Raw genomic sequence first — 12490 nt, forward strand, 5'->3', positions numbered from 1 at the left:
CACACACACACACACACACACACACACACACACACACACACACACCATGTAACTTTAAGTATGACATTTATTAAAAAGGGGATTTTTGGTGCCTGAGGAGAGAACATACAACTTTTAATGTCTCCAAGCACATAGCATAATATATTTGTTTACCTCCTGGAAAGGGCCTATGCTCAGCTCAGCTCATGTGGGTTGCCATGGCAACCAGGCCTAGTTTACTCTAGTAGGCCATACCCCCCACCAAATAAGCCACACTTCTCCACCTATCAGATCACTGGGATTTCTACCTATCAGATCACTGGGATTTCACCTCTCAGATAACTGGGATTTCACCTCTCAGATCACTGGGATTGCTGTGTAGATGTTCAGACTACAGGCCCTATATTTTTCACAAGAGGGGCATACAGTAATCTTGTGGTGGAGTAGGCCGGAGTCACAGGGAAATGAGCCTGGATTCCCTCTTCCAACAAATCCTGCTCACAGAGCAGCAGGCCCAAGAAAGACGCAGGCTGATGCAAGAGGGTGAATAATTACACTTAACTTATACATGGAATCTAGGTCTAACACTATATACACTGTTTGTGTTACAGTATGTGTTTGCATGTGTGTATGTATGTGTTTATATGTATATATGTGTATGGTGTATATGTGCATATGTGTGTATGCATGTATATATGCCCCATTCCTTGGTAACATTGTTTACAGATATACAGACATTTAAATAGTTGTATTGGTTTTATATAGAAGTAAGATATTTGTACATGTAGCCCTTTTTCTGAACCCTCCCAAAGGAACTACTGGTCACTGTACAACACCTGCGGCTCCAGGAGATCTGAGCCTCCGCTAGCTGGGAGCCTGGGGTAACACTCATACACTTACTTAGTGCAGCGCCTCCACTTACCCAGGATCCCGTGATGTGAGATTCCCTGGGCAAGAAATACAACAACACACATATATATATGCAACCAGTTTTACTGTATTAACGATGCAGAGTAACCTTATCACTCTATAATGCAACAGGTAACCTTAGTGGCTCGGCCACTCTCATCAGGAGTAACGGGTCCCCCCCCCCACCGCGTGCCCCACACACCGTGTCCATGTATGATACTATATGGTATAGGCTCAGTCTTGTAACCACTCGCTCAGTGTTCCTACAAAGAGTTTAGCCTAAAGCGGGATCAGCGCCTGATGACCGGTGTTGGTGCACTTGATGATATAGTACCTGCCGGTCACGGCGGTGACCGGTACCTCTTCGCAAAGGGTCAGATGAATCACGGTCTGCCTCTTGGTCTTAATGTCCAGCTGTCTGGTCCCAGACGACTCGCCAGCAACCTGCTCCGCACGCTTGTCTCTTTGTCCCTAGCTGTCTACACAGTAAGGGTGATGCTCGCTAATACTATAGGCCGTCCCTGCAGCACAGCAACCTTTGGTGTCTTCAGGGAACACTCCTAGGGGCCTACGGGGTAGCCTGTCCTATGCAGGTGGGTCACTGACCCCCTGCACCCACACTACCTCTCCCTTCAACACCCGGGTCCCCTCTGACTAACCTCTCCCTAACCTCTGCAGCAAACGCACTGCACTCACACTGAACCTGCAGCAACCCACTGCACTCACTCGGTGCCTGCAGCAACCCACTGCACTCACACGGTACCTGCAGCAACCGCACTGCACACACACTGAACCTGCAGCAACCCACTGCACTCACACGGTACCTGCAGCAACCGCACTGCACACACACTGAACCTGCAGCAACCCACTGCACTCACACGGTACCTGCAGCAACCGCACTGCACTCACTCGGTACCTGCAGCAACACTGCACTGCACACGGAACCTGCAGCAACCCACTGCACTGCACACACACTGTGCCTACTTGGCAGCGCTCACAGCACTTCCAGCCGTGACACTGACAAGACTGCACACTCACACCTAAGGGCTGGGTCCCTAACCTAGGGGCTGTCCCTCAGTACCTACCCACTACCCTAACAGGGATTGGGGCCTGCCTGGGACTTGGGGAACTACCTTACCTGGTGTAGGAGCCACTTGCTCCCTACACCCTTCCTCCCCCTTCCTGCTCCCAGCTTCAACCGCCAAACGTGGTCCTCGCAACATTGTAGCCTTCCTCCACAGGAGAAGCTGGCTGGCTGCCCTATTTGCTGGCTGGCTGCAAGTGATGTGGGTGAAAGGGCAATCCCCAGAGGCTGCTGGGAATTGTAGTCCACTCAGGACCTCTTTAGCATTGGGAACGCGTGCGCTACCCTTACTGCGCCTGCGCGACCAACGCGCACGCTCGCGCAACCTGTCATGGCGGTCCCCGCTAGCCGGGTGTGCCGCAGAGCCTCGGAGCGCTACATGGGGGGTCTCTGGGGCTGAAAAGAGACCGGGGTTACATTCACATACACTGTCCTGTCCCATTTCTCTCCCCCCTTTCGTCTCCTTACTGTCTAGGCCGCTTTTTCATTTCAATAAGCAGGGGTGAGCAAACTTTTTATGCCAAGCCCCCCTTTTCATCCATGAAATTTCTCGGGCCCCCCCTACCTGATGTAATCAAAATCACATGACGTCAGTGCACCTGAGCTGGTTCAGCCAATGAGGGTGAACCAGCTTTGTAACGCCCCCGCCAGGCATCTACAAAAAAAATATTTATAACAAATTACATCACTTAAAAATAAATATTATGATATTTGTCTAATAGCGTCCCCATTTCTGCTGTATTATTAATCTCTCTCTTCCCGCCACATTAGGACCTCTCAGGACTTCTCTCCCCTCTTCCACAGTCTCACACTCCTCTCCCAGTCTCTCCCTCTCCCTGTATTTCTCACTCCCCCTCCAGTCTCTCTATCCCTCCCCTCAGTGTCTATCCTCCCCCCCACTCTCTCTTTCCCTCCCCCCAGTGTGTGTGTCTCTATCTCCCTCCCCCTAGTGTCTCTCACTCTCCCTCCAGCCATTGTCTCTCCCTCCCCCCAGTGTCTCTCTCTCCCTCCCTCACACCAGTGTCTCTCTCTTCCTCATGTCCCTCTTTCTTCCCCTCTCCCCATGTTTCTCTTTCACCCCCCTCCCCATGTCTCTTTCACCCCCTCCCCATGTAGCTCTTTCACCCCCCTCCCCATGTCACACTCTCACCCCCTTCCCATGTCACACTCACCCCCCTCCCCATGTCCCAGTCTCACACTCCCTCCCCATGTCCCAGTCTCACACTCCCTCCCCATGTCACACTCTCACCCCCTTCCCATGTCACACTCACCCCCCTCCCCATGTCCCAGTCTCACACTCCCTCCCCATGTCCCAGTCTCACACTTCCTCCCCATGTCCCAGTCTCACACTCCCTCCCCATGTCCCAGTCTCACACTCCCTCCCCATGTCCCAGTCTCACACACATTCACCACGCTGATGCAAGAAGGAGATGCTGCTGTGTAGCTGTGTAGCACAGTGCCACCTAATGGCCAAAAGAGAAATTGCCGCTACAGATGGATTTTTTTCTCTGCTCCTGGCAAAATCGCTGCCTCTGCCTGCGCCCCCCCCTAAACAATCTTGCGCCCCCTGGACACAATGGTGAATGGAGCGACTCGCTCGAGGCACACACATGCGCGCCACACACACGCTCTCGCTCCATGCTGTTTCCTCCTCTCCCTGGCCCCACCTCCAGACTCCTGACACCTCCTCTTGATTAAACTGCATTACTCAGCAGCAGCCATTAAGGATGAGTGAGCTGCCCCGCGCCCTGCTCTCTCCCTGCTCTGGGAAATCCCGCGACCCCCAAGCCGGTCAGGTCACTATGTCCAGAGAGGTAATACGGTATACACATACATGTCCAGAGAGGTAATACCGGTATACGCATACATGTCCAGAGAGGTAATACCGGTATACGCATACATTTCTAGAGAGGTAATACCGGTATACACATACATGTCTAGTATTACCTTTAATTATTTACTGGACAGTGTGCAAATACAGGACAGTCCGGTTCAATACTGGACACCTGGCAACCCTAAATTAAAGAATAGCCTTTTATGTCTCCACTGTTAATTTTCACATCTGGCTACCTGTTTCTACCTTATCTTGTTTCCCACTTCCTCTCAACATGCATTGCAACCAGATATCCCTCTTACATACACTGTATATTATATTTTCTTTCTGTATTTCTGTCATACCCGATGAAGGACCCTGGAGGTTCGAAAGCTTGTAACATATTGACTACTTGTTGGTCCAATAAAAGGTATCAGACCCCCTACTCCCTCCCTCCTGTGTTACTAACACTAAGACTAATTATGCTAAAGATAAGTGAGATTGATTCCAAATCAGTGAAACTCAGAATGATCAGGTCTTTGGGTGTCACATATCCCAAATGATTAGATCAGGGGTGTGCAAAAGGGGGGGCATGGTGGTTACAGAGGCCCTGCGATCTTCCCCAAGGCATTTATATTAAATGCCGGGGAGCGCGCGAGGCCTCTGTAAACTCACTTACCTTGGCTTCGGGCAATGCGTCGCCATATCAACGCGACGTCAAATGCTGCATTGGGATCATGTGCCGTGATGTCACGTTATCCCGTGGCGTCATATGACACCCGTTGCCATGGCAATGTGGCATCAAAATGATGCCACAGGGTCACGTGAAGTGACGTCACATGACACCACAGCGTCATTTGATGCCGGAACTAAGGTAAGGGGGCGGGAGCAGTGGGGGAGAGCACTGCAAAGTTTGCGCACCCCTGCCTTAGACAACGTTATCTCAGTTAAAAGCTAAAAAGCTAAAAAGCAAAAATGACACATTTAAAGTGTATTGGACAGGATATATTTACAGGAACGGGTGAGGGATTTGTTCATATTATATAGCATACTGAGAGATAAATGATAGTCCTTAACAAATGTGATACTGGGACATCCCTTAGGCAAATATATAGTAATATAAAATATATTGTAATGTAAAATGTAGATTATAAAAATAGAAGAGACAAATTATATAAAGGCTGCAAAAGTCTAACAGGGTCTTCAGAAGAAGTGAAAGATTGTGTGGTCTTAACCGGCTTCTTGCTATGGTAAATATAAAATATTAGAAAATGTGATCATCTTTTATCTGATCATTAGGAACACCTATAGTATTTATACATTATGTATAGATTATGAATATACTGAAATAGTAAGCAAATGTGGTTTGTTATCACTTTATTTACAGTGAAATCAGAAACTAACAACTGCCATGAAAATATCAAAGAAGTTACTGAGAAACTGACAGAAGCAAAAGCCCTGCTGGAAAGTAAGGTACAGTGTGAAATAAATATCTCTTTATAAAGATGTATGTATGTACTGTATGTGTAGCACATGTACCACCACCCTCTGGAAGATACTGTTGAGACTAAAGGTGTCAGTAGTGCGCATACCTGTGAGGGTCCAGGAGAGCTGAGCTGTCTGCGTTGTAGTGGAGACCAGGACAGGCTTTTGGTGTCATCTGATGTTCGGTATCCGGTGTTAAGCGCCTCCAGCTTCAGTAGGCTCCAAGAATCTTAGAGGCAGTCCCCTCTGGCGCTATTCTCATACACCCATGTGCACAGACTAGAATCCAAGCAGGTGTAAAAAGGAACAAGGGCTTTATTGGCAGTCACTGCAGTTCTTACTCATAGGGGCCTATGCAGAGAGCAGCGAATTTTCGAAATTCGCCATTTTTTGGAGATAATCGCGCAGAAAACAGCAGAAAATGGAGATTTCCGAAAAACGCGCCAATTTTTCTTTTCTATTTGTAAAACTCGCCTCGCGGCTGGCGAAAACCTCAATCTCGCCAGTTTTACAAATATCCTAATGCAGAGAGCCGCGAACGGCATCTAGCGGCTGTTCGCGCCAATAAAATGGCGCTATTGTCTCCTTTTTCCCTCGCCAGAAAAAATTGGCAAGAAGCGGCCGCTCGCGGCCATTGCAAAGGGAAAAAAAAAGGCGCGCATTTGTTTTTACAAGTTTCTGAAGCGCGCATCTCGCCAATTTAAACTCGCCAGACGCATCCATGTTAAACATAGCAGAATTCGCACTTTTCTGCATATGGAGAATAAAACTCTCCAAAAAAGCTACTTTTTAATAAATTCGCCATTTTTCAAATTCGCTGCTCTCTGCATAGGCCCCATACAGCGGATGCAGGGTTCGTTAGAGAATCCCAGGTCTCTGGGTGGTGCTGGCTCTTCTAATGTGGAGCCTTAGATGTTTCTGAGCCAGCCATGAGGGCCTGGCTGGCCTCTCTCTCACACAGGGAGGGGACAGGCCACACACCTCCACTCTCTTGGAAGTACTAACTTACTAACTTTGGTACTTCCCCTTGAGGAATCAGAAGGGGAGGGTCTCAAGGTCTGTACCCTGATAGGCTGTACACAGACCTTGAGTCACCACCACACTTCTGTCACTCAGAGAGTAGCATGAGGGGGTCAATTGCCCACAGGACTGCTTGTCACAGCCTAGACTGCCAAGGACTTATGTGACAGGGGGAAAAGAGAGGCAGGATGGACTAACCATGTTACATATATAACAGATAAAGGGGAAGAACCAGCGCTCAAATTGGAGTGTGAATAAAAAGGTGGATGAGGTAATGAACGCAGTGGATAAATATACATATAATGAAATACATTATATATATTCTGTAACACACTTTAGCGTTTGGCTGCCAGAGGGGACGGCAACACATTGCAAAGCAGCGAAGGGGTTAACAAAGTCAGCGGAGTGTTTTCTAAAATAATCTATGTATATATTGCATTTATACATCATCATCATCATTTTTCTAATTGTTACTTTTATTTCTGAAGCACTTCTTCCCATTATGTGTTATTTGTATTATTTGTTATTTGATTGTCATATGTATTACTGCTGTGAAGCGCTATGTACATTAATGGCGCAATATAAATAAAGACATACATACATGCATACATCACATTGTCTGTACCAAGCAAACAGCCAACTTACTGTACATAACTACTCAGGTTTGGCCAACTACATTCCCAAAGGGCCATCAACAGGTCAGGTTTTCAGGATATCCCTGCTTCAGCACAGGTCGCTCAATCAGTGGCTCAGTCGAATACTGAAGCAGGGTATCCTGAAAACCTGACCAGTTGGGAGCCTTTGAGGACTGGAGTTTCCCAACTTTGGTGATCTGATATCTAAATATACATTAGTTGCTCCTTCTCCTGTGCTGTGGAGTGAATTATCTTCTAGCAATAAGGAATTTGATTAATATATTCAATTTACCATTAGGGTACATATAACAGTACAGTATGTAAGAATTTGAGAACAAAAATTGAGCTGAATAAATTATTATTATTTTTTTTTTTTTAAAGTCTTGCAATTATTTTCTAATTATCGTATCAGGGTTGATTTTTTTTCTACATATATTCTCATATGGAGCTTTAGTGCACAGAGATCGATGTTAACTGTGTTGTGAAATGCCAAGTGTCTTATAGTGTATTTTATAACATTAGCATTTTATAGTTCTGTGATTACATATGAGTGGGATTGCCAAGTGTTTTCTCAAAAAATACTGGACACAATGGTGACAGGTGCGATGCGCTCGAGACACACACACACCCACACACCTCTCTTCGCTCTCTGCTCCATGCTGTTTCCTCCTCTCCTTGGCCCCACACTCAGGCTCCTGACACCTCCAAGGAAAATGCAACAAAGAAAAATGATACCGGGCGCTTCTAATAGTGAAATTATTAAAGTGATATAAACGTGATATATAAATGTGAACTTCAAAAATATATAAATGAATATAGTGAATAAAATATCCTTCACCAACGCAAGAACTCCTGACACCTCCTCCTGATAGGCTGCATTACCCACCAGCCAATCAGGATGGAGGAAGCTTCCCAGCCCCCTAGCAACCGCCCCACTCTCGCCCTGCTCTGAGAAAACCTGCGTGCTCCCAAGCCGGTCAGGTCACTATGTCCAGAGAGGTAATAACGGTATACATATACATGTCAAGTATTACCTCTCATTTTGTACTGGACAGAGTGTCCAAATACAGGGCAGTCCGGTTCAATACAGGACACCTGGCATCCCTACGATATGAGAAAGAAACATTGTTTGGCATGAGTGTAATATTTTAAAAGTTGCAGATATTATACAGTAAACCCACAGATACAGTACATAGGTATTTTCTTAATAAACCACTGCAGTTTGCTTAATGACTTAAACGGCAGTGGGTTCTCACCTGCCACGCACCATATCTTTACTTTATCTCATTATAAAAGCAGCACCAATAAAATGAGTGCACAGCATGCGTCTGCTTCGCATCTCACGAGTTTGTTCCCATATTGTGTTTGAAGGTTTACCTTCTGTCTGAAAAAGTCTTTCAACGGGACCTGCTGAAGAAGCGTCAAGGTAGCCTTGGCTGTCAGCATGAGGAACTACTTAAGGAGAAACAGGTTATTCTAACTATGCTGGTATGTGACCGACTCTTTTACAAAAGGAATGGTTTTGCTTCTTAGGTTTTAGAGTGTATACTGTACCCAGAGACTTAAGCCAGTAAGATGATCTCTTGTGAAAATATCAACTCAAGTACGTGATCAGATACAGTTAAGTTTTGAGCAAGTAGCATTGCTATGGTCATATGAGCGACTGAAATTGAACCTTGTTATTTGGAGAGTTTACAAAAGAAATACATAAACTGGAGACGTGGAATCCCTATCCAGATTATATGCCATTACAGAATCTTCTGATAAACCATTCCACTGCAAATGTACATGCCATATGCACCTTTATGTGGTATTTATACTTGTTTTTAATGTATGTGATTCTTACACATCTTTTATTCTCAGCATTTCTGGTGCCCGTTCGTGTCAAAATAGTTGTCTTTGTATCTATTAAAGTTTTTCTATTCTTCAATTGGTTCGTCTAAGGTCGTGCACTCACGAGGGGCGCACTTCCGCACACGTGGGTACGCATGACATCGGGCGGTTTCGTATACCTTATTCCCCATGTGAAAGTAGAATAAAGTTTTCTTGTTTGAACAGTTATTGAAAAAAAGCGGGTTATACAGCTGCGGCTAAACTTAATCTCAAGCAGCCGGCACCGCGGGTAATTTAAAACCCCGTGTAGACGCGGCCTTTTTAAAAAAAAATTGGTGCCGCAGGCGCTTTTATTGTTAGGCGCTGATTGGAGAACCGGCCATGCGCGGCCGTGAGATGCGGCTGGCGCGCGGCCAAATCCGGCCGGAAAAATAAAAAGTTGAAAAAAAAAGCGGGTAAGCGTTAGATTAAGTTTAGCCGCGGCTGTAGTAGCGCCACCGTAATTTGATGTACACGTAAATGTTCAGTCCCACACACAGTGAAGTCCTGCTGCCAGAGTTCTTAGAGGTGATTCAGCATCCTCTACACAATATCAGTCATGAAAAAAAAGGAGATTCTCCGGCGCGTGGTTTCACTCGTGATTCCAGGACACATGCAATAAGAAAAGAGAACAAAACCACAATGAGGAGTGGTCAGAGTAAAACAAAATACAACTTGGTTAGTTCATTTAGAAAAATGCACTCACATCAAAAAGTTGTTTCTTAGGAGAGATGGGAAAAAGTTCCTGATGGTGCCTCAAAGTACAAGGAAAAAAAAGAAAATATAGTGTAAAACCATTTATTAACAATAAATAAAAAAAGAGATTGAAAACTCACAAACAGCCAACGATATATAGCATTGGGAGGGAATGTATTCCAGACTCCACAGGTCTCCAGGTCTATCTCCGGTACCTCCAGGTGTTGATGTGGGGTCTGCCTCGGCGTAAGAGATGTTTTTCATCAAGTGATATGAAGCAGGGGACTCTTCCGGGCTCGTGCACAGTCCGGTTCCTCCCTTCACTGTCTCCTTGCCGCAGCTCCAAGTTTTCTTGTTTGAACAGTAGCTTAACCAATAGGAATCCGCAGTCATTGGAGCTTGCGGAGGAGCATAAAGGGGAGGAGTTACAGCGTCTGACGTCATGCGCGCGCCAGAATTTAAATATACCGATTTTACTACATTTTGCACACCATGATGAAGCGCTACTAGCGCGAAATGTGTTGTTTGTTGCTACCTCTGTAGGGGTTGCCTCTATGATCTAATAAAGTCTTCTTATTTTATAAGCGAGCCCCCTCTGGATCGTTTTTTGTATACTGGATAGTGCTCCATTTCTTCCCTCTCTCCTCTTGCCACTGCAAATGTACAGTTTAACCATTTTGGTCCCAGAACCGCCAGGTAAGCATTACCAAAATTAAACAAAACAAAAATAGAAAGCTATATTACATTGCAGCCTAATTTAGTACAGTGCTCTCAAGACATTTTGATAACAATGTATTCGTTCTATAAGCAAAAGATAAAGAAAGAAATGGCTGATGAAGAGGAGAAGTTCATGACGGAGGTTATGGATTTTAACAGTGGATACGGGTTGACCAGTAACAGAGAAATCTTGATTAGAGAACAGGTCAACACTGAAACAGACCTCCTAGATCGAGAGGCAGATATACTGAGGAAAGGTAAGTCTTACTGTATATCGGAGTCATTTGTCTTCCTGGTTTACCATGGATAATCCACATTCCTATGTTATCACCAGCCTTCCAATGTAACTATCAAATAGGGGATGCTTAGTAAGTCTTGCATTAGTGGACAAGCTAAGTGAGGTTAGAATGGTTGTAAATCAGGGGTGGTGACTTCCAGCCCTCAAGGGCCACCAACAGGTCAGTTTCATGATATCTTTGCTACAGCACAGGTGGCTCAGTCGTTGATTGAGTCACTGATTCAGCCACCTGTACTGCAGCAGGGATATCCTGAAAACCTGGCCTGTTGCCCTTGAGGACTGGAGTTGGCCACTCCTGCTGTAAATGGACTGAAAGTTTGATGGTCTTTACCTCTGGGTGTAGTACATCTTCGGTAGTGTACTGCCACGGGTGCCCTGACTTTCTGTTACACCTGCTGCTTCGGCTGCTCTAAGAAGTAGATAACAATTAGCACTACTATTATACAGTATAAGTGCAGCCCTATTTATTTGCAGAGCACTTGAGGCATCTTATGCTGCTTTACACTCTGACATTGTTAAGCAGCTCTAAGGGTTGTCATTTTGTAATTTGTTAGTTTTATTATATAATATTGTGTATTGAGACCCAGCTTCTTCCAGTAGCACATTGGGTAGAATGTCATAAATGTTTGTCCTTAGCTTGTGGGTAAGCGTCATGGCCCGCTGGAAGTACAGGGTCTCATGTGAAGCTTCTCATGGTCAAACCTGAACTCTTACAATGGGATAAAAACATGATAATAATTCAGATACAAAGTCATACTCTGAAATACTTTTCTTCTCCAGAAATGGAATCCATGGAACGTCAAAATTTCCATCTCAACTCACTGCAGCTGCAGAAGGACGCGATCAAAAGAGAGTTATTAGAATTACAACTCACTCTAAAAGGTACACATGAAATCTGGCAAACATGTCTAAAGCGCTCTCAAATCTTACTCAATTTAAAAAATACAATGTATTTTGTTGCATTGCATATACATACATACAAACCTTTTTTTGCCGTCTACAGTGACTTTTCCTTTCACATCAATATTTATCACTCCAGATACATTTTTTTGTACATTGATAGGCTTTTCACCACTGCAGTTTCCTCTCACAGACGTAATTAGAATGAGGCGGCATACAGTATGTGAATAATGCATATTTTATAATGAGCTATTCTGTATAACTGTATAAATAAATAAATATATATATGACAGAAAACAACACAAAAATATGTAGCGCTCAGGTGGATATAAGTGATAATATTAATAGTAAAAATTATATTATAACTAATAAAAATGTACTGATTAAAGATAACACACATTTAACTAAATATAACAACAAACCATAACGTGATAGTGATAAAGAATAAGTCCAATATGAATGTTCCACTTTAAATAAAAATCCAGAAAGATAAGAGTCCGATATGAAGATCCAGGGAGCGTTATGCAGCTTCAGATAAAAGAGGTATAGCCAACCACTACGAATCTAAGAACAAAAAACAAACAGAAGCGCAAGCTCCATAGCATGTAACTGTTTAAACAATAAAGTACATTTATTTAAAAAACTGCAGCCCAAAGGAAATGCACTAACAGGATTAAAAAAAGCAACCATACGTGGGAGAGAAATCTCTATGTGTAGTCATCTGCGAGGGTGAGGGGGGTCCCAGGTAGGCAGGGTACATCTGCACAGCTTGTCGCTGCTCCTGTCACGAGTTGGCGCCAAAAACTGAGTCATTCAGTGCCTCCACATCCTCTGCTCTAGCATGGAACAGTTGCCAGCACTTTAAAATGCAGCTAGCTGGATCGCAGGGACGCCCAGGACTCTGTGTACACACACCTAGAACGTGATGATGTCACCAACCCTACGCGTTTCGTCACACAAGGGCGACTTCGTCAGGTTATTATTTTTTAAATAAATGTAAACAGTTACATGCTATGGAGCTTGCGCTTCTGTTTGTTTTTTGTTCTCATATATATATATATATACACTGGCGACACACTTTA

At 44.7% G+C, this 12490-nt stretch overlaps 1 protein-coding gene across 1 annotated transcript in view; it reads left to right on the top strand.

Moving 5' to 3' along the window:
• The first annotated feature begins 276 nt into the window (after window positions 1-276).
• The window catches only part of CCDC172 (coiled-coil domain containing 172), a 32444-nt gene continuing 20230 nt past the window's right edge, over window positions 277-12490 (top strand). The window contains exons 1-5 of the mRNA XM_075611992.1: window positions 277-522; window positions 5173-5258; window positions 8297-8413; window positions 10302-10467; window positions 11289-11390. Coding sequence (XP_075468107.1) covers window positions 444-522; window positions 5173-5258; window positions 8297-8413; window positions 10302-10467; window positions 11289-11390 — 550 coding nt within the window. The 5' untranslated portion in view covers window positions 277-443. The remainder of the gene's footprint in view (window positions 523-5172; window positions 5259-8296; window positions 8414-10301; window positions 10468-11288; window positions 11391-12490) is intronic.

The sequence above is a fragment of the Ascaphus truei genome, chromosome 8 (assembly GCF_040206685.1).
Source record: "Ascaphus truei isolate aAscTru1 chromosome 8, aAscTru1.hap1, whole genome shotgun sequence".
NCBI classification, from domain to species: Eukaryota; Metazoa; Chordata; class Amphibia; order Anura; family Ascaphidae; genus Ascaphus; species Ascaphus truei.